The sequence below is a fragment of the Saimiri boliviensis genome, chromosome 2, assembly GCF_048565385.1.
Source record: "Saimiri boliviensis isolate mSaiBol1 chromosome 2, mSaiBol1.pri, whole genome shotgun sequence".
Lineage (NCBI taxonomy): Eukaryota > Metazoa > Chordata > Mammalia > Primates > Cebidae > Saimiri > Saimiri boliviensis.
In genome coordinates, this window is record NC_133450.1 from 130,003,359 (window position 1) to 130,025,918 (window position 22,560).

A 22,560-nucleotide genomic window follows, 5' to 3' on the forward strand; every position below is an offset into this window, starting at 1 on the left:
GGAAGTAGGGGAGCAACCAACACAAACTCCAGAGAGCCGCAGGGAAAGAGGCTGGCTGAGGTAGGCAGGGAGGCTGGGGGCGGTGGCCGGGCCATCAGGAGTACTCGTGACACACGAGCACTCTGCAGAGCTGCTGCTGTCAGACATGGTGACCAAACAGGTGACCTCTTGACTTGGCCCCCGACTCTGCAAGAGTCAGTCCAAAAGCCAAACCCTTCATTAGCCTCATAAAGCCTGGCTTCTTATTTCCAGCTGGCTTAGCTGCCTGTGGTGGCAAGCACAAGCAGAAGCCGTGTCTACATTAACCACAACAAAAACACCTTAGGCTGGGGGCTACGTACTTGCAATGCTTAGAACTCAGGGGCCTGTCACTCTGGAGACTTTCTGATCCGTACTGATGTTTATACAGAAGAAAAGGGGATGCTACAAAAGAAGCTGAGGTCAGGACAAGGGGATGCAAAAAATAAGTCTGTGGGACCAGGACAAGAGAACAGAAGCCCTGTGGGACCAGGACAGGGGAGCAGGAGCCCTGTGGGACCAGGACAGGGGAGCAGGGGCCTGTGGGACCAGGACAGGGGAGCAGGGGCCTGTGGGACCAGGACAGGGGAGCAGGGCGCTGTGGGACCAGGACAGGGGAGCAGGGCGCTGTGGGACCAGGACAGGGGAGCAGGGCGCTGTGGGACCAGGACAGGGGAGCAGGGCGCTGTGGGACCAGGACAGGGGAGCAGGGGCCTGTGGGGTCAGGACAGGGGAGCAGGGGCCTGTGGGGTCAGGACAGGGGAGCAGAAGCCCTGTGGGGTCAGGACAGGGGAGCAGGGGCCTGTGGGGTCAGGACAGGGGAGCAGGGGCCTGTGGGGTCAGGACAGGGGAGCAGGGGCCTGTGGGGTCAGGACAGGGGAGCAGGGGCCTGTGGGGTCAGGACAGGGGGGCAGGGGCCTGTGGGACCAGAACAAGAGAACAGAAGCCCTATGGGGCCAGGACAGGGGAGCAGGGCCCTGTGGGGTCAGGACAGGGGAGCAGGGGCCTGTGGGGTCAGGACAGGGGAGCAGGGGCCTGTGGGGTCAGGACAGGGGAGCAGGGGCCTGTGGGGTCAGGACAGGGGAGCAGGGGCCTGTGGGGTCAGGACAGGGGAGCAGAAGCCCTGTGGGGTCAGGACAGGGGAGCAGGGGCCTGTGGGGTCAGGACAGGGGAGCAGGGGCCTGTGGGGTCAGGACAGGGGAGCAGGGGCCTGTGGGGTCAGGACAGGGGAGCAGGGGCCTGTGGGACCAGAACAAGAGAACAGAAGCTCTGTGGGGCCAGGAGAGGGGAGCAGGGCCCTGTGGGGTTAGGACAGGGGAGCAGCGGCCTGTGGGGTCAGGACAGGGGAGCAGGGCCCTGTGGGGATGCTGTGCCAGCTATCTAGGATGTGCCTGTACAAAGAATGAGGCTCAGAACCGCACACGCACTGCAGGGCCCTTTATGCCACAAGTCATTCCCACCCACCAGCCACATAGTTCTGTAAGGTTCCCTAAGTACAGGCAGACAAATGAAAATCAACGTGGAGGAGTAAGCTCCCTACGAGTGGAGAGAATATGGCTTGGGGAAAGAGAGAAGGAGAGTGGGGAGACTGAATGCTGAACATTTCCAATTAGAATGCATTTGTGTAGCACTGATATCATGAAGAAAACACAGGCTCCTGATGGCTTCCTGAATTACACAGTATTCTCAACACATTTCCTATAGGACATGAGGGTCACTACTGTGTGTAGGCAAAAATGACTAAGTCCGTTTAATTGACACAAAAGGTATTTTCTAAATAACTGAGAATAAAGTAACTAAGAAGGCGCCCTGGGTGAAAGCAAGGCCCTACCTTCGGTCCAGCCAGAGCCAGGGCCTGCGTGGCGGGCAACGGCACAGCGGATGGCCTCTGCGGGGGCCGAGCCATGTCCTGGGAGACAAGCAGGACAGGTGAGTGTCGGCCCAGCTCAGCTCGGCTGAGACACCTGCCCCACGGGGTGCACTTCTCTCAAGAATGTGTTACCAGTGAACACTTCTGCATTTTTATTTTGCTACAACGTTGAAACATCTGATGCCAAAGCCTCCCTCGTCTAGGGGAAGGATGACAGTGAATTCTCAAAATGAAAGGTGGGCTTGAGCACCTGGGCAGAAGCCCTCGCTGCAAGCTGTTACGCAGGGACCAGGTGAGCGACGTCTGCTCACCTGGACACGAGGGCAGACCCCAGGTGGGAGCATCACCAGGGCAAGGCTGGCTCACCTCCTGCTGCTCTGATGCAGCCGCAGACATCAATGGGGACGCTTCTGGCTTCGGAGCTTGTGTTTCTTGTTCACTAGCTGAGCTGGTCTGTGAGAACCAAGAAAGAGAGAGTAGCGTGAAAGGACATACTCTACCAGACTCTACTTACAAGTTCTTCACAAATCAAACTGCATTCGGCCTGTCCCAGAGGTCCCAGCGGTTCTTACTCCTGGATCCTGTCACCCCTTGGGTCTCCTCATAGACCCCTGCTCCACCCCCAGCTGGCCAGCCTGCCTTGAGGACCCCTGGACTCGGCATCCTCTGCGGAGTATGACCACGTGGGCAGGTAGAGTCTGACAAGTCAGTCACGCCCCGAGGTGAGAATTTGCCTGGAGATGCCTCTAATGCACAGCCCTGAGCATACCCCTCCTGCAGCCTCCTTGCTCGGGCCACTGAAAGGGCAAGACCTGGAAACGCAGATCCTTCCTGACCTTTATTCATAAGTAATATCATCTAAACCTAGCCGTCTTGAAATCAATTAGCCAGGACGGGCATGGTGACCACGCCAGTAATCCCGACACTTTGGGGGGCTGAGGTGGGCGGATCACCAGAGGTCAGGAGTTTGAGACTAGCCTGGCCAACATGGTGAAATCCCATCTCTACTAAAAATATAAAAATTAGCTGGGCATGCTAGCACACACCCATAATCCCAGCTACCCTGGAGGCTGAGGCAGGAGAATCGCTTGAACCCAGGAGGTGGAGGTTGCAGTGAGCCAAGATCAAGCCATTGCACTACAGCCTGGGCAACAAAGCGAGACTCTGTCTCAAAAAAAAAAAAAAAAAAAAAAAAAAAAGGATCAATTAGCTAAATAATGCTTCTTAATCTCATTTCAAGGATCAAGAAGAATTTCTAATATCAACAGAGGCCAGTGGGTCCATAAGCAGAAGTAACAATCTCCCTGAAAATGTTATGACACAGGGAAGCGCAGTTCTTGGCCGGGCATGGTGGCTCACACCTGTAATCCAAGTACTTTGGAGGCCAAGGCAGGCGGATCACCTGAGGTCGGGCATTCAAGACCAGCCTGACCAACATGGTAAAACCCCGTCTCTAAAACAAACAAACAAACAAAGAGTTCTAATTTCACAGTGATTTATTTGAAGCTAAAGCTACACTCTAAAGTCACTTAAAAACAACTCTATTTTAACGAGTATTCCTGAAACTAACAGGTTATCATGAAAGGCCACTGCTGTTTACACAGACGCACAGGTAGGTATGCTGAGCAGTAAGTGTTAGCACCAAAAGACAGTGTCCTAGGACATAGACGTGGCTGGGTAGGTACTTAAAAGAGCAGTTTACAGCTGTATTTTGTGTTCTACATCAGAATCCCAATGAACCAAATCAGATAAACATTTTCCAACAGTTGCAATTAATTAGGCCACGGAGGAAGGAGCCAAATTCAGATGGGACGGTAGCACACACACAAAACACACACACAACTGTGTACTGCAAATTCACAAGGGAAAGGCTAGCTCAACTGGCTGATTATCAAAGCTAAAAAATGTAAGCAAATCTGCCTCATAGATAAGGTATGTTAAGTGAGTTACAGTTCCATCTTTAGATAAATGAGGAGAAAAATAATATTAAGTAATTTAACTGTAGCCATGGAAAAGCCCCACTCATTTCATTTAGTCAGTTAATTAATCAGAGACGCGGATTAAGGAACAGGAGCATTGAGGAGGCTGTGCACTAAAGGGTGAAAGCCACGGGAAGCAGCGCTGCAGCCACTTACTTCTTCCCAAAAGGCTAGCAGGGAAGATGCAGACGAGGTGGAGAGAGAGTCCTTGGAGGTAAGAGACAGGAGGAACAAACATCACTTCCCACCCGTGAACACTGGCATGAAGACACATCAACTTATTCTTGGTGGCAGACCATTTCTAGTAATAAGCAACATGGTTCATGCAGGCAGAATGGGACAAGAAGCTTCTCAAAGACAATTTTCAAGAGAGTCTGGAAGCTCTTCCTAACAGACTCAGACCCTGATAAAGGGCTTTGTCTACTGAACGCTGAGGCAGGAGAATCACTTGAGCCCAGGAGTTTGAGGTTGCAGTGAGCTATGATGGTACTACTGTACTCCAGCCAGGGCAGCAGAGGGACACCCTGACTCTAAAAATGGTTATGATGGTAAGTTTTATGTTATGTGTGCTTACATCACAATTTAAAAATAAACTATGGGCCAGGCATGGTAGCCATGCCTGCAATCCCAGCACTTTGAGAGGCCGAGGTGGGTGATCACTTGAGGTCAAGAGTTTGAGACCAGCCTGGCTAATATGGAGAAACCCCATCTCCACTATTTAAAAAAAAAAAAAAAAGCCAGGCATGGTGGCACATGCCTGTAGTCCCAGCTCTAGCTACTTGGGAGGCTGAGGCACAAGAATCACTTGAACTTGGGAGGTGGAGGTTGTGGTAAGCTGAAACTGCACCACTGCACTCCAGCCTGGGCAACAGAGTAAGACTATGTCTCAAAAAAAAAAAAAAAAAAAAAAAAAGGAGGGATTAGCAAGGGCAGGTGTGCTGGCTGTAGAGAATGAGGCAGAGAGATGTCACCTCTGTCTCCACCTCTGCTGCCCACTGTCCACAGCTGTGACTCACTCACTCAGGGACAGTACTGGCTGTAAACTCACTTTCTCCTAGGCGCTCCACTCTGTTAACGTTACAGAAAGCTGCTGCTTTCCTGGCCGCCTCCACTCGGCAAACAAGCACTGTCTCTGGCTCTCTGGATCCCTCATGCCTCCCCATAGCAACAGGGAGAGGCAATGACTCATGTAGAAACAGGCTTATCAAAGACCCGGCGGGCACTTACCAGTTAAATAGATTTGCTTCTTCAAAACTCAGGATTTCAGGGAAAAGACAAGCATTGCCAATTTGATAAAACAAATAAACAGTTTGACAGGTGAAGGTGAACAGGTGTGTCCAGAATTGCTGGAGCAATGCAAACCTGTTTGGGTATTGTAATGACTGACCCAGGCCAGGATGCTAAGAGCCCACCCCAGGGGAGGCTGCTACGGACAGATGCCCACATGGGCACCTGCTGACCACCCCCTACTCACACAGGAAGCAGCCCTAGCCAACCCCATCTCAACCCAAAGATCAGACTCAGCATCATTCTCCCTGGGCAGGTCGGCCTGTGTGTGAGAGAAGGGCACGGCTACCCCTGCAGAGAGTCTGTGCCAAAAGGTTCCACATCTGATGGAGACGAAACATCAGGCCAACCCAGAGTGGACATTCTGGAGGACAACTGGCCTGGGTACCACTAAAATATCACTGTCATAAAAGAGGGGACAGATGGGGGAATTGTTCCAGATTCAAGGAAGAAAAAGACCAAATGCGATTTGTGATCACCAGGTGGATCCAGAATGAGGAGGAAAAGCCAGCAGGAAAGGACATTCCCAGGAGAAGGGACATCTGGATATGGGCTGTCCTACAGCACCAGTGCAGAATGCCTGATGACAGTGACTGTGGTTATGTGGGAGAACACCCCTATCTTAAGAAATAACTGAAGTATGCTGGGGTCACTGATGCCTGCAAGTCACTTTCAAATACTTCCGAGGAAAAGAGTCTCTATGATGAAAGCAAGCAAGCAATGCAGCAAAATCCCAGGGGAGGGACACGGACACCTGCAGCCCATTCTTCACACTTGCCTGCAGGGTTGGAGTTTTCTAAATCAAAGGCGGAAACCACCTCTCCACCCCACACCCCATCAGGAGTCGCATTAGTGAGGTCTGCTCTCCCGCTCCAGGGAGCTTCGAATGCTGCTGCCAAGGGTGCATCCCTGCAGGTTCAGGAGAGGAGGAAAGGCTGCCCTGCCTCCGTGGAATGCCACCAAGAACCTGCAGCCCATGAGGGAGGCAGCAGGGTCTGCTCCTTGCTCAATAGCTGCTTGCCGAGTAGATGGCCAGTGGCTCTGGCTGCCTGAGGGGGTTGGCTTCCTTGCCAGGGTCTCATTGAGGCATCTGGTGCCAGACTGTTTCCATCAACTACCTTTCCCATCAATCTCTGACGTCAAACTCTGTAGTTACACAGATGGTAACACAACTAATGTATTTTTATTCACTCTAGTGTGGGAATTTAAAAAAAAATTTTTTTTTAAGAGATGCGGGTCTCGCTATGTTGCCCAGACTGGTCTTGAACTCCTGGGCTCAAATGATCCTCCCACTTTGGCCTCCCAAAATGCTGGGATTACAGGCATGAGATACCACACCCAGCCCACTGTGAGAATTTATATTAAAATATTTACTTGAAATACTCACTACACAGCTGAGGCCAGTGTAGATTTCTCCCTGAAGATGCTGAGCAGTTTCTTAATCTCATTTCTACTTAATTTGAGTTGAGAAAGCTTTTCTGGGAACAAGTCAAATACCTTGAATGCCTCCCACCTTATGCATTGAATGTGGGTAGCTTACATGTGGGTCAATTACATAGTTAGCACAACTCTGAGATAAACACTGAATTGTATATTTACTGTTGTGTTTGTGGTCCCATGAGTACTGAAATCACATTACACTATTTCTAACGTATTATAAACTCATCTGTCACTTAAAAAAAAAAACAAAACAACAATGACTTACTCTAAATGTCAGGTCATGTGCAAGAGGAGCGGTGTTGAAATACTCAAAAATGGAATCCTGAAAATCTGGAAGTTTGAGCCCTGTAAGAAGAAACAAATACTCAGGGTGAAAAACTAAAGTCTACATAATATTTTCAGACAGAAAGACTCAGTGTCTTCAGGATGTCAATTCTCCTTAAGTAACTGATATATCCAACATGAACCCAATTAAAAAAACCAACAGGCTTTCCCCCAAAGCTGAACAAGAATCAAAAAGTTCACTTGAAAAAGTAACCAAGGGGCCGGGTATGGAGGTTCATGCCTGTAATCCCAGCAGTTTGGGTGGCTGAGGCTGGTGGATCACTTGAGGTCAGGAGTTAAAGACCAGCCAGGCCAACATCTGAAACCCCATCTCTGCTAAAAATACAAAAATTAGCCATGCGTGGTGGTGAGTGCCTATAATCTTAGCTACTTGGGAGGCTGAGGCAGGAGAATCTCTTGAACCCAGGAGGTGGAGGTTGCAGTGAGCTGAGATAGCACCACTGCACTCCAGCCTGGGTGACAGAGCTAGATTCTGTCACACACACACCCCCATACCCACCCAAAACTGCAGGGGTGGGTGGGCTGGGGGTGGGTGGAGTTGGAGATCTACCACCAGGTATTAAAGCAGATTCAGTAAGGCCTCTATGATAAGAATCATGGCCCAGGGCAGTGGCTCGCACCTGTCATCCCAGCACTTTGGGGGACCAAGGAGGGAAGTTGCCTTGAGGCCATGAGTTTGAGACCAGCCTGGGCAACAGAGAGAGACCCCACAGCAACAAGAAATTAATAAATAAAATTAGCTGGGCATGGGCATGGTGGCATGTGCCTGTGGAGCTGGGGAGACTGAGGATGCATGTGCCACTGCACGCCAGCCTGGGTGACAGAGACCCTGTCGCACACACACAAAAAACCCCTACACACAAAACAAAAACAAGAATCAAGTGGTTCCTGCCCACGAACAATGGAACAGGGTAAAAATCCAGAAACAGACCCAAGTGCCCATGGTGACTCTGTATATAACAATGGTCGTACATAGCTTCATAACTGATACTGGACAAGCAGCTTGCCCTTGGCAAAAGATAAAACTGAATATATTCCTCAAACTGTCAGAACAAACTTCAAATGGATTAGTATTCTAATTAAAAAACTGAGGCCAGGCACGGTGGCTCATGCCTGTAATCCTAGCACTCTGGGAGACAAGGTGGGCAGACTGCTTGAGTCGAGGAGTTTAAGACCAGCCTGGAAAACATCGTCTTAAAGAAAAAAAAAAATAGCCAGGTGTGGTGGTACAAGCCTGTAGTCCCAGCTACTCGGGGGGCTGAGGTGAGAGGATCACATGAGCCCAGAAGGTTGAGGCTGCAGTGAGCCCTGATCATGCTACTGCACTCCAGCCTGGGCAACAGAGAAAGATCCTGAATCAACGAATCAAGAATGAAACCACACAAGCATGAGAAGAAAGCATGGGGAATTCTTCCAACAACTGGCAGCCAGGTGTATTTTCTCCTATTTATGACTCAAAAAAGGAGAAAGACTGAGAACTCGACATACAAAAAAATTAGAAAAAAAAAAAAAAAAATTTTTTTTTTTTTTTGAGATGGAATCTTGGAATCTGGCTCTGTCACCCAGGCTGGAGTATAGTGGTGAGATCTCGGCTCACTGCAACCTCCACCTCCAAGATTCAAGCAATTCTCCTGCCTTAGCTTCCCAAGTAGCTGAGACTACAGGCATGCACCATTAAGTTCAGCTAATTTTCGTATTTTTAGTAGACGTGGCAAAACCACTTTTATTTGGCAAAAAAATAAATAAAAGAATAAGCAAAGGCAAAGAGAAACTAGGATATTTGCAGCTTACAAACAAAAGGCACTAACCCCCAAAATACAAAAGGCTTTAGCAATTAGCAAGACTAACAACCAGAATTTTTTTAAATGGGCAAACAATAAAGATATATAATTCACAAAGTACAAAAGTCCCTCAAACATATAAGAAGATGCGCCACCTTCCCTATGAGAAATATGCAAGTTAAACCTATCCGGAGATGCCATTTCTCACCTGTTCCGAGAGGCAAAAATTCCAAGTCTGAACTCATCCTGTGTGGGTCGGCTGTGGGGCAGAAATCCCTCATGCTGGTGGGAGGAGCATCAGTGCACAGCCTCTGGAGGCCCGTCCGTCAGTGCTGAGCACAAGTGTACAGGCATGTTTGCCCTCTGCCCTGGCAATCCCACTTCTAGAACTCTATTCCGAAATACACTGACAAAAATGGAAATGTTCCATCCATGCAATCACTCCTGGCAGCACCTTCTATGGCAGCAAATGCCAGGGAATAACCCATCCCAGTGGCCGGCCAGCCCAAGGCAGTGCACAGTACAGCTTCAAAAGAGGGCTGGGTTGGCCTCCCCAGCACAGAATGATGCCTTTTGTGTCATCAGGGGACACAGATGTGTACTTAGATGTGTATTTGCCATATGCTTTCAAGATAAAAGGAGGATAGGCCAGGCATGGTGGCTCACACCTGTAATCCCAGCACTTTGGGAGGTCAAGGCGGGTGGATCGCTGAGATCAGGAGTTGCAGACCAGTCTGGCCAACATGGCAAAACTCCATCTCTAGAAAATTAGCCAGGCATGGTGGTGGCAGGCACCTGTAATCCCAGCTACTTAGAAGGCTAAGGCAGGAGAATGGCTTGAACCTGGGATGCAGTGGTTGCAGTGAGCCAAGATTGCGCTACTGTGCTCCAGCCTGGGTGACAGAGCGAGTTTCTGTCTCAAAAAAACCAAAAAACAAAAAACAAGGAAGGATAAACCAAAAACAATGGCTACCTTTGGGGAAAATACCTTTTGAAGATGCTGTTTGAAAATGTTGATTTTTGGAATTCTGTGTTTTATGTAACTAAAATAACGATTGAATCAAAAAGAAATAAAACCATTCATTTGAAAAACACTTATATTCAAATAATGCAGAATCACATGACATTAATTTACCAGTATCTGCTCTGAATTTTTCTTCCATCTTTTTCTTCAAAATTTCCATTTCTTCTAATAATTCTCTGTTTTTGGCTTCGGAATCCTTTAGTTTACTAAAATTAAAAAATGAACGGCTTTAAGTGCACTGAGAAGAGGCCATCTATGAGCTGATCTGGGGCAGGTCAGGACGAGGGGGCCGGGGTTTCTCCCCAGCCCTGGGACTTTCCAGAACACAGCAGCTCACGCTGGGCCTTTCTATCGCAAACACTACGGACAGTATGAATATTTCAAATATAAACATTCAAACAGGGATTTAAAAAGTCATGGCTTAGGAAGGCATGCCTCATGAAGGCCTAATGGAGTTCTGACCTTCCTTATCTCCTTTCCAGGTGAGTCCTCTGTTCTCCAAGGACACAGGGCCCAGGCTCCTCAGCCATCGGCCCCGTCAATGTCTTTCCCATAACTGGCAAGACGGTGGCTGTACCAACACAGCACCAGCACCACTGTGCAGGCAGCCTTGCAACCCAGCGACTGTGGAGGGCCAGAGAAAGTCAGGCTGCCATGGGGAACACCTGGCCAGGAGGGATGCAGTTTGTGGAGGCCATTCCACTCATCAGTGGGGTGACAGTGGGCAAATCACCTTGCCTCCATGCACCTCACCTGGGTCTCGTTGCGTGTGAATGCGGTAACAAGAGTGCCTTCTGGGCTGTGGGAGGGTCACAGGATTTAACAGAACAGTCTTACAGCAGTTCCTGGTACGAACAAAATCCAGCTAACTGATACCTATTACTATTAATTTTGTTAGCCCCAAACTGATAGGATTTGGGACTTGGTGACTCCGTTAGGGACACTGTCCCTCCCGGGTCCTCACCCGCTTCCTGGCACAGCAGAGCTGGCCTGGTTTTCATGAAACTGATGTTCGTTATCGTAACCTGAACATGTAAAACAGGACCTACAAGAGTAGACTCTCAGATACTGACTGCATTTACTGTTGTGTGCAAATGGCACTCTCATTACTGCTTGGAGTTAGGAAAAAATTTCAAGTGAGAATGTCATCTTCAACCTCTGTTTTAAAATATTCACGTTAGCTTAAAAGGAACAAGTCTGAGTTAGTGAATGGAGAGGCACTGAGGTGACCAAGTAGTGAGAGAGGCTCCTGTCAGACAGTGTATGAGTCTCACTACCCAGTGCGGTGGCACACGCACCCACTACTGTGAAAACACTGCCTGCACTGCACCATGCACCCCTGCGGCAGGCAAGGCTCTGCACCCGTGTAGCCGCCCCCTCAGAGCAGAACGGCCCCCTCTTCAGGCTCCTGCAGGGGAACCCGACTTGCTGCCTCCCAAGGCACCAGCAAGCACCGCAGCCCTGATTTTCCAGAGCCCGAGAGCCTAGGCTGGACACAGGCCCCACGCTTACTCGGAGTCAGACCCCAGCACCAAGTACCTTTCCAAGGTGAGGTTGGCATCCTTGACCTTCCTCAGCTCCTCCTGGACAAGCTGCTTGGCCCGGATCTCCGCCTCCAGGGCCGACTGCAGCTCCAGCCTCGCGGACATGTCTAGCTTCTGGCTGCGGCGCACCTTCCACAGCGGATCCTGAAGACATGGTTACGGTATTAAAAATGCATTTGCGGGCCGGGCGCGGTGGCTCACGCCTGTAATCCCAGCACTTTGGGAGGCCGAGGCGGGTGGATCACACGGTCAAGAGATCGAGACCAGCCTGGTCAACATGGTGAAACCCCGTCTCTACTAAAAATACAAAAAATTAGCTGGGCATGGTGGCGCATGCCTGTAATCCCAGCTACTCAGGAGGCTGAGGCAGGAGAATTGCCTGAACGCAGGAGGCAGAGGTTGCGGTGAGCCAAGATCACGCCATTGCACTCCAGCCTGGGTAACAAGAGTGAAACTCCATCTCAAAAAAAAAAAATGCATTTGCAGTTATCTATGCATTAAATTAATGTTAATAAATAAGTGATGTTTGTCTAATCTGAAGCCATTATTGTTTGATTTAGCTATTAAATTTAAATTGTCGAAGTGCCTCAGAACCAGTTTTGATTTTGGTATTTTATGACTTTTACTCTTCCTTAGAAATCTTTGAGAAAATAACATTTATTTTTTAGGAGAATAAAACTGATTTTGTAGTGCAATTTCTTTTTCTTTTTTTTTTTTGAGACAGAGTTTCTCTCTTGTTGTCCAGGCTGGAATACAATGGCGTGATCTCAGCTCACTGCAACCTCCGCCTCCCGTGTTCCAGCAACTCTCCTACCTCAGCCTCCCGAGTAGCTGGGATTACAGGTGTGCGCCGCCATGCCTGGCGAATTGTATTTTTAGTAGAGACATGATTTCACCATATTGGCCCAGCTAACCCTGAACTTCTGACGTTGTGATCTGCCTGCCTTGGCCCCCAAAGTGCTGGGATTACAGGCGTGAGCCACTGTGCCCGGCCTCTATAGTGCAATTTCTACATGGGTCCACTGGGCCCTGGACCCTTTTACAAACCTAAGGTACATTACAGGATTTGGTTATCTTCCTCGTAACTTGAAACATTTTGCTATTTCACAATCCTGAGAATTATGTCATTTCGTATTCCAGTGATTAAAAAACAAGAAGACTAAAACGACAGGATGAAGCAACAGTGAATAAGCCAGTCCACTGATGCCATCCCTCTGTTTTCTTACTAAGTTGCCCCGTGTAGGACATCAACTTTCAAGAGGTATGAAAGAAGTCTAGAGACGCGATGTTGATTTTTTTAATTAAACAAACAAACCTTTCATTGAACACAACTGAGAATTTTTCGTTTTTCATCTATAACAGTAAAGAGAAGAAAAGAGACAGAGGAAGGCTGGGCATGGTGGCTCACACCTGTAATCCAGGTACTTTGGGAGGCTGAGGCACACAAATCACCTGAGGTCAGGAGTTTTGAGACCAGCCTGGCCAACACAGCAAAACTCTGTCTCTACTAAAATATAAAAATTAGCTGGGCATGATGGTGCATGCCTGTGATCCCAGCAACTAGGGAGGCCAAGGCAGGGGTATCACTTGAACCCAGGAGGCAGAGGTTGCAGTGAGCCGAGATCAAGCCCCTGCACTCTAGCCTAGGTGACAGAGTGAGACTCTGTCTTGAGGGAAAAAAAAAAACAAAACACAGATTTCACATGTACCCCAAAACCTAAAATGCAATTAAAAAAAAACACAGATCACAAAATGAACCAATAAAATTAATAAATCAAAGCTGCTCTCTGAGGGCAGAATCCAGTCTTAATTTGAGAAAACACCACAGAGCTCAGCACTCAGATACTACCAAGAGAAGAAGCTCGGATGATCTGACAGCTGGCAAACGCTGGTGCTCCTTAAATTGGGAAACTGGTTGCACAGAGGTCTCTTGCATCCTGTAATTCCCTAAACAGTACCTAAATGTCACATTCATCCTTAAAATAAAACCATTAATGGATTATTCGGGAAGTGAACTGCAGGCATCGCACAAAACCTACCAGTGTTCTTGACCCCAGACTAGAACTCCTCAAAGCCTCGAGCTCTTCGGTCATCTTGGAAGCAAGAGCTTGAAGGTAACCCCGGGCATCTTTCTCGTCACTGACCCTGGAGGAGGAAACAGATGTTCTGTCTCATGAAGCACAGCCATCAGCGAGACACCAAACAAGAAGGGGACGTGCCCCCTTCCTCAGGACACAGTGACACAGTGTCGTGTGGGCCAAAGTGCCCCCTGTGTACCCCTGCTGCATACATGGTCTCTCATTGATGGAAGCATCATTACATGGCACACGACTACAGTTTAAAAAGACACCCAACTTCCAAGACCCCCACAAAAATTAAAAATAAAAAACTTTTTTTTAAAATTACAGCTTCACCCCTTAGGAGCGGAGGGCCAGTTCCCAGCTTGCCCCCAGTCTCCCTGGTGCTACTGTAGCCGCTTCGGGAGGGCTCTGCTTCCCATATCTCTGAGAACGAGGGGTGTGAACGGCTTGCCCCAAGTCCTTCAGTGGGTTGGTGGGGACGTGTTTCTACCTCTAGTCCAGCAGAACCACTGCCCCAGACATGCAAAGTTCTGGGGGACAGAAGTGAGACCTGCACCCCAGGCTGACGGGCACGACCTGGCATGAAGCACAGGCTCAGGCAGCAGAGGCAGGGCGGCCTTGTGGGCTGAGCAGGGAACGGGGCCGCGCACGTACCACTGAATGATTTCCGCAATCTGAGCTTCCCAGTGGGCCACCGACTCCTTCTTGGCTGCCAGATCCTGCAGCTCATCCTCCAGCTGTCTATTTTGAGCTGTGAGTTTATCCACAAAGGAACAGAGCTGAAACAGAACAATTTCACCACCGAACTTGTTAACTGGGCATCCTTAAAGTGTGCTGGCTTTAACACAGGTTCTTTTGAAGACTTTGAAAGTTTGCTTTAATCGTCATGAGATTTTTCCAAACTAAGTTCATGATACGGATTTTTTCATGGTATCTCACTTTAGTCATGTTTCAATTCAAATCTAAACGTAAACCGATGGAGCTAGTGACTTCAGATAATTGGCACCTTTTGCTAAATATAAACATCCTACTTAAAAGACCAAACATATTACATCATTCAAAAATTAGAAGTCACGTGCAGTGAAACAGCAAGAAATGGCCTCAAAAATGTGTCCTTGTGCATGCAGCGTGAATGTGCTCAGGCCAGCCTAGATGGTGTGGCCGCCGCACACCAGGCCTATGGTGCAGCCCGTCACCTCCTGGCTGCAAGCCTGCATGCCATGTTGCTGTGTGGGACGCTGCCGGTGGCTGTCACACAACGCTAAGTATCTCTGTATCTAAATACAAGAGGTAGCGGCAAAGTACAGTATGATGATTGCATGGGACCGCTGTGGTATACACGGTCTGTCACTGACAGACGTGTTGTTATATGGCACATGACTGCACTGTAAAAAGACACCAAACTTCCAAGGCTCAGGAATGAAGACATTATATTCCCCCATAGACATGTATACCTACTATGTACCCACATAAATTAATAATAAAAGTTTTTTTTTAAACTACAACTTCCATATGAAGTGCTAACTTAGGTACTGTGGGTTACCTTCTCGTTTTCTGCGGTGACCTTCTTGTTCTCATCAAACAGCATCGCTCGTTCTCGCTCGTACTTATCTTTTATGGTGCCTACCGCCTCCTCCATCTCGTTATGCCTGCCAAGGTGAGCGAGAAGCAGTTTTAAAAGCTCATTAACTTCACTAATATTCACCTCTACGGTGTGGGCATCAGCTTTCATTTTCTGCACTGAGGAGCTCACGAAAACCTACCGTTCTCGTTTTGACTTTTCCAACTTATCTTTCAGCATCAAGATTTCCTTCTGCAGGGCCAGCTGGTGGCTTTCGGAATCATGCACCTCCTTCTTCACAGTTTTCACTTCTAGCACATGGGAGGCCTCACGTCTGACCAATTCCTCTTCATAAAATAAAACTTTCTTCTCCAGCTCGGATTTTATTTTGGAAATCTCTTGCTGGTGCTCCGAAGTGGCACCTGGTCCCCGGCCGCCTTGCTTCATCTGAAGATAAAGGTTAAAATAAGCTGATGAATCTCTGTGTTCTCCAGGGCCACACTGTCAGGTCATTCCCAGCAAGTACAGTCACCTTCCCAAGGACCTTCTGTGTGCCTAGACTACACGGATGGCGGAGACAACCTAGTTAACGTGATCCAGATTCTAGGGGGTCATAGCAGGAGACAGCCTCGCAGAGGGATGTGCCCGGGTCTGCCTGGGACCCCCGAAGCCCTGCCCCATACTCTGTTCATCATGCCTGCAGCATCCTTCTGAGGGCTGACTCTGGGCTTGGTCCCCTTCTTGTGACCGGGGTGACACTGAGGTCTCTGCTCTCAAGGGGTTGGTAGGGACAACAAACCAGTAAAGGGGCGGAGAAGCTGCACACCCCGGCCGGGATAGGGAGCAGAGGGGGTGCCCGAATGGCCAGGGCAGCATCTGTGAAGCAGTGGCCTGTTGAGTGAGGTGTCAGGCTAGGGGCAAAGAACAAGGGCACAGGCTGGAGTGAGGTGGGACATGCTGGCTGTGCTCGGAGCATGCAGAGAGGCCAGTGTGTCTGGAGTGGTGGGGCAGGTAGTGGGGGGAGAGGCACTGCGGGACTGCAGCAGACGGGAAGGCGGCTGCTGGACAGCTATGGAGCCATGGATGCCCTGGCCGCAGGAATGTGTTCCAGCTTGGGTCTGCCAAGCTCACTCTGCCTGCTATGCCACAGGAGAGGAGACTCGAGGGCTCAGAAAGGGGTGGAGTGCCTCAGGCACCACATTCGAGATCCAGCAAAGCCACGCTGCCAAAGAGGAATAGCACCTCAGGCCCATAGGCCAGAGGATGAGCTGCAGACCACCGAGGCAAAGGGAGAGGACAGACCCATCACATGCACCTCACACATGAGGAGACCCAAGCCACGCTATGCTGCCAAGGAGACCCCCTCGTCCCCTGCCCACTCAGCCTCTGTGGCCCTCCGCCTCCTGCCCTCCACGGCCTCCCTGCCGCCCTCCAGCCCCACCATTGGGTCCTGACTGATGGCTAGCCTGTCTCTTCCTCAGTCAGCAGCAGGTCACGGGCTGTAAGAAGCTTTTCCAAAATTCAACTGCATGGAATTTAGAATACCACGACGTGAAGGAGGCTATGAATTGACTGGGCTGGAGCAGGAAATGCACCGATTAGATATCAGTTTTCTAGGACTTACTGTGATCTGCCTGAAACTTTCATATAACAAAGTAAAAAAATACACTTGGCCTTTAAAAATAAAAGCAGTTGGGAAGGCAGGGCCACGCCCCCCTCTCCGCATGCAGATCTTATCTGAGCAGCCTTGGGTGGCATGCAGCTCGGACCACACATCACACAAGGTGACTTCCACATGATGACGTCAGCAAAGATGAGCGTCCCTCTCAGTTGAGGGCGGAGACCCCTGCCCAGCACTACCTTGAGGGCCTCCAGCTCGCTTTCCATTTGCTTGGAGAAGTTCTCACTGTGCTCACGAAGCTTGCGTTCCTTGGAGGCCTCGGCAACAGCATCATCAAGCTGAGCTTCCAACTACAAAAGGAAGATCCGCTTTCTATTAACACAAAGTGGGCTCCACCTCATCAAGTCAGTGCTTCACCCACAGGACCGCTACGAGAACAAGACCTCAAAAGAGCTTTCCAAGTGTTCGCCCTTCATCACATCTTATCACAAATTATAGTTTGAGAAATACACTTCAGGGTTCAACTGGGATGGTTGGTTAGTAATAAAACAACGTTCAATTATAGCTTAAATTGATACTTTGAGATTAAATTTCAAGAAAGGATATGTTTCTTGAAATTTAAATTTCACTGATTTGTGACAGCAAGTACTTCTGGTATCTGTAGAACATGGATTCATTTATTAAATGGGTCACTTCAAACACGCACAAGAAGAGTGAGCAGAACAGCGAGTCCGCGTGCCTGCACCAGCTTCGACAAGGCGCTCCTGAGCTACGTCCGCCTCCCCTCTGCCTGTGCCCAGACCCTGCGTGCCTGCACCAGCTTCGACAACGCGCTCCTGAGCCACGCCTGCCTCCCCTCTGCCTGTGCCCCTCACTGGAGGGCAAATCCCAGGCACAGCTACAAATATATTTGGGTTGCAAAACAGACTGTCTAAGGAGACGACAAACAGGTACTCTGTGGCTAAACAACAAAGAGCCCTGAACTTGAAAGGACAGCAACATGTGCTGCCAGGCCTTCTCATTCATGGGACTTACCAAGGAAATTTTAATAGAGCTCTAAACTAAGCATTGGTTAAAATATGCCATCTATTAACAGCGGAACAACCAGAATACCTAGGGCAGCAGTTCTCAAAGTGGGGCTGAAAACCCCTGGGGTCCTGAGACGTTGTCAGGGGTGTATAAGGCCCTTCTTTTCCTATTAGCTATCTGTGGGAGCCAGGATTTCTTCATGTACTTTATCCAGAACAGCACAGCAAAACTAGATTGAAGACACTGCCATGAGAACTCAGGTGCCTTCTACTCAGCCAGACAGTAAGGAAAAGCACATAAAATGTAAAAAATGCCATTCTTCTTGCCCAATTTTTAAAGAAATAGTTACTTTTCATTAAACACGTTACTTATGTTAACATGAAATGGATTTTCATTGTATTAACAAAATTCTCTGTTTTAATTTCTGCTATGGTGCATGTTCAGAGCTGCAGCCTACGTAAGAACGCTCTTTGAGGTTGTAATCATTCCAAGACTGTCAAGGAGTGCCAAGGTCAAGATACTTCAGAAGTGCTCACCTAAGCAAGTGCCCAAAGTGTGCTCCGCTGTGATCTGCCTTTCATATAGATACATTTTTTTTTTTTTTTTTTGAGACGGAGTTTGGCTCTTGTTACCCAGGCTGGAGTGCAATGGCACGATCTCGGCTCACTGCAACCTCCGCCTCCTGGGTTCAGGCAATTCTCCTGCCTCAGCCTCCTCAGTAGCTGGGATTACAGGCATGCACAACCATGCCCAGCTAATTTTTTATTTTTTTTAGTAGAGATGGGGTTTCACCATGTTGACCAGGACGGTCTCGATCTCTTGACCTCGTGATCCACCCGCCTCGGCCTCCCAAAGTGCTGGGATTACAGGCTTGAGCCACCGTGTCCGGCCTTAGATACATTTTTTGAGAGGGGGTCTCACTCTGTCGCCCAGGCTGGAATGCAGTGGTATAAACTCGGCTCACTGTAGCCTCCACCTCCTGGGCTCAAGTAATTCTCCCACCTCAGCCTTCTGAGTAGCTGGGATTACAGGCGCCCGCCACCACATCCAGCTAATATTTTTTTTTTTTTTTTGGGTAGAGATGGGGTTTTGCCATGTTGCTTAGGCTGGTCTCAAACTCCTGAGCTCAACGATCCAGCCATCTCGGCGCCTCCTACAGTGCTGGGATTCCAGGCGTTGAGCCCTGCGCTTGGCTTGGGATTTACCTTTCTACTGTCACCTTCCCTGTGAGGACTGCAGGTGTCTTACTCACATAAGCCAGGCCACATCACAGTACAGCATAAACACCCTGTTTACTTAGAAGGGAATTTAAAAAAGCAGCACTGCAAGAGCCTTACTGTAATTTCACCAATAGATATTGAGAGATGAGAATAACAAAATAAATGCTCAGCTGATCAAGGCCAGGCATGGTGGCTCATGCCTGTAATCCCAGCCCTTCGGAAGGCAGAGGCGGGCTGATCACTTAAGTCAGCAGTTTGAGACCAGCCTGGCCGACATGGTGAAACCCCGTCTCTACGAAAAATACAAAAATTACCTGTGTGTGGTAGCACATGCCTGGAATCCCAGCTACTCGGGAGGCTGAGGCAGGAGAATCACTGGAACCCAGGAGGCAGAGATTGCAGTGAGCAGAGATTGTGCCACTGTACTCCAGCCTGGGCGACAGAGCAAGATTCTGTCTCCAAAAATAATAAATAAAAGGCTGCGTGCAGTGGCTCACGCCTATAATCCCAGCACTCTGGCAGGTGGATCACGACGTCAGGAGATGAAGACCATTCTGGTTAACATAGTGAAATCCCATCTCTACTAAAAAAAAAAAAAAAAAAAAAAAAAAAAAAAAAAATTAGCTGGGCATGGTGGCGTGTGCCTGTAGTCCCAGCTACTCAGGAGGCTGAGGCAGGAGAATTGCTTGAACCTGGGAGGTGGAGGTTGCAGTGAGCAGAGATCATGCCACTGCACTCCAGCCTAGACAACAAGAGCAAAACTCCATGTCAAACAAAAACAAAAACAAAAAATAAAATAAATGCTTAGTTGATCAACTTACTGGGCTCCACAGAAAATTTCTGACCCCTTTTACAGTAATTGTCATCAGATAGCCCAAGACTTCAAAGACATTTTATTAAAGTCACACCAAGTCCAGTCAGTGCCACCCTGAACCATCCAAACACTACCTCTTTCCTGAGCTTCTCGGACCTCCGCATCTCCTGCCGCATCGCGTCCACCTTCTGCATGGCCACCTCCATCTCCTCCTCCTTGTCCCGCAGCTGCCGCGACACCTTCTGCTTCTGGGAGCGGAGCTCAGCCATGCGCTCATTTAGCTCCGAGAATTCCTGCAGGGCCAGCTTTCGCTGCTGATGGGCATCTCTGAGTTCTTTGGCCTGGGATTTCAACCGCTCTGAGGCTTCAACAAGTTGCTGAACAAAAACAATCATAGATGTTTTACGTTGGCTTAGAAGGCTGGAGGTTCAGTCTTCCATTAGAATGAAGAGTTAAAATCGATAGCCAATGCTGGTTACAGATTAGAGCCACAGATCTGAGAAATCCCCTGGCTGGAAAAAGATCTGTGCTCTGTCTCACTCCAGCCACACAGGCAGTGGGAAGGCCACCTGGGCTCAGCTGCTGAGTACCAACTCCACACCAAGAAAGACCCCACAGGCTGGGCACGATGGCTCACACCTGTAATCCCAGGAAGAACTTTGAGAGGCCGAGGTGGGCAGATCACCTGAGGTCAGGAGTTAGAGACCAGCCTGGCCAATATGGTGAAACACTGTCTCTACTAAAAATACAAAAAATTAGCTGGTAATGGTAGCAGGCGCCTGTAATCTCAACTACTCGTGAGACTGAGGCAGGAGAATTGCTTGAACCAGGAGGCAGAGGCTGCAGTGAGCAGAGATCATGCCATCGCACTCCAGCCTGGGCAAGAAGAGCAAAACTCCGTCTGGGGAAAAAAAAAACCCACAACCATGTGGGCAGCCTGCTTACAGGAGGATGCCTGGATCTGTAATGCCAGCCTCTGCCCAACGTCACCTACAGAGCTGCAAAGCTGAATGAAGCATTTGGACACTCAATCTAGTTAGTTAAACACAAGCAAAATTGGAAAAGAACACATACACACAAAGTGCTGAAAGTTAAATCAAAAAAAAATCAAAAAAAAAAAAAAAAGTTAAGTCAAAGTGAAGAACTGTATAAAAACAATCACTGGACAGCCTGCTCTTCACTAGAGACTGATGTGTGGATGCTGGCTGTCACTCTGAGTGGAGAGCCACAAGCGGGAATTACCATGAGGCCAGTTGTACTGACCACCCAGTCTTAGGATGCGCCACACTGCCGACCCAGTTATTAGGACTCGCCAAGATGATGACTCTGACCTCCCTCCAGCCAATCTGGTCAACTAACTGGAAGTTCGGTCACTGTCACGCCTGCTGGTCTGAGATGGAAGTGACAAGACTCCGAGCAAGCTGGCAGGTCGGCTCTCACACGCTGAGGGAGGCCTCCCCAGACTTCTCTGGGCCTGCTGGGGGGTACTGTGACCCTGTCAAGCAATGAGATGCCACAGGCCCCACACCACATTGCACTTCTAAAGAAGTCACTCAGATGGATGACAACACAGATTATCTTAAGAAACAATGTGAATTTGAAATCTGGCACATGTTAGAGAACACATCACAGACTACAGGGTTAAGGATAACATATAATATATGGATGTATTTTAGAAAAGATGTATATAATTGTGTTACCAACATGCTGGCATTTGAGCATAAAAGTTTCCTGTATCTTACAAAAAATTCAAATTTATAAAGGAATTATGGGGGGAAATCACCCAGATTTTAACACAGGGTCTCTGCTTACTAAGGGATCCCTTCTAAGAGCAAAGGCCTGGTGGAGAGAAGGGGGGGCCCTGGCGCCAGACACAGTGCACATCGCCACGGCCACCTGCCCTCTGGACATCTTTCCTCGCTTCAGAGTGCAGTGGGTGTTGCTTTCTCTGCGGGTCTGAAGTGGAGACTGGAGATGTTGATGGCAAGGTGAATGTCTGCCGTGGGCGAGGGGGTGGAAGGCACCTGCCACTGAGAGCTGAGCTCTGCCAGCCGATGCAGGGCTGGGCAGCAGGTAGACAGGTGTGCAGGGGCCCTGGGGTCAGGCTTGGTCCTGGTGTCCTGCATGCGGCAGGGACAGCTCATGGGCAGGAATCCCAAGAACTCCCCCATCGTCTGCATGAACTTGAACTTGTTAAACTCTGCTAAGTCCCGTAAGCCCTCCTCGTCCCAAACTGGGTGCCCACCTTGTGCAGCTCCTCCTTCTCCTGCCGGACCACACGGTGCTGCTTCTCCAGCCCCCGCAGCCGCTGCGTGGAGTCTTCACGCTCTTGGCGAAGAGCCACCGTGTCTTCAAGTTGTCGCTCGAGCTTGTTTGAATCTGGGCAAAAGAGGAAATAAACTGGTTCCTTTATGTGTATTGACTACATGCAAATTTCGTTAGCTGATTTACTGATAGGAACTTATTTAATAATTCACAACTTTTTTTCATTCAGAGGATTATTTACTTATACACACACACACACATACACACACACACACACACACACACACACACAGTGTCATGGGCATAGCTACCTGCATGCCTGTGCTGAACAGACTCCAGAGAGAGAGAGAGAGAGAGAGAGAGAGAGAGACACACACACACACACACACACAGTCACCTGCACACCTGTGCTAGACAGACAGACAGAGAGACAGACAGACAAGACACACCCACACACACAGTGTCATGGGCACAGCTACCTGCATGCCTGTGCCGAACTGGCTTCCTACAGACAGGCAGGTAGGCAGGCAGACAGACACACACACACACACACACACACACACACACACACAGAGCCATGGGCACAGCTACCTGCATGCCTGTGCTGTGCTGACTTTACTCTGACCTGACAGCAATCTCCCCTGGGGACTGGGAGCCCTTGGGTGGCACACACTCGTCTGC

The 22,560-nt window shown here is 49.2% G+C and overlaps 1 protein-coding gene across 4 annotated transcripts in view; it reads right to left on the reverse strand.

Annotated features, from left to right (window-relative positions):
• The window catches only part of CDC42BPB (CDC42 binding protein kinase beta), a 118,574-nt gene that overhangs the window by 19,406 nt on the left and 76,608 nt on the right, over window positions 1-22,560 (reverse strand). Inside the window, exons 12-24 of one of the 4 annotated variants that reach the window (XM_039462789.2) lie at window positions 21,860-21,993; window positions 19,749-19,991; window positions 16,791-16,901; window positions 15,133-15,377; window positions 14,913-15,018; window positions 14,024-14,148; window positions 13,328-13,433; window positions 11,284-11,432; window positions 9,856-9,950; window positions 6,860-6,939; window positions 4,024-4,074; window positions 2,255-2,341; window positions 1,850-1,927 (exon numbers count right to left, since the gene is read on the reverse strand). In XM_039462789.2, the coding sequence (XP_039318723.1) occupies window positions 1,850-1,927; window positions 2,255-2,341; window positions 4,024-4,074; window positions 6,860-6,939; window positions 9,856-9,950; window positions 11,284-11,432; window positions 13,328-13,433; window positions 14,024-14,148; window positions 14,913-15,018; window positions 15,133-15,377; window positions 16,791-16,901; window positions 19,749-19,991; window positions 21,860-21,993 (1,610 nt within the window). The remainder of the gene's footprint in view (window positions 1-1,849; window positions 1,928-2,254; window positions 2,342-4,023; window positions 4,075-6,859; window positions 6,940-9,855; window positions 9,951-11,283; window positions 11,433-13,327; window positions 13,434-14,023; window positions 14,149-14,912; window positions 15,019-15,132; window positions 15,378-16,790; window positions 16,902-19,748; window positions 19,992-21,859; window positions 21,994-22,560) is intronic. The other 3 variants (XM_039462790.2, XM_039462791.2, XM_039462792.2) reach the window with 3 other exon arrangements.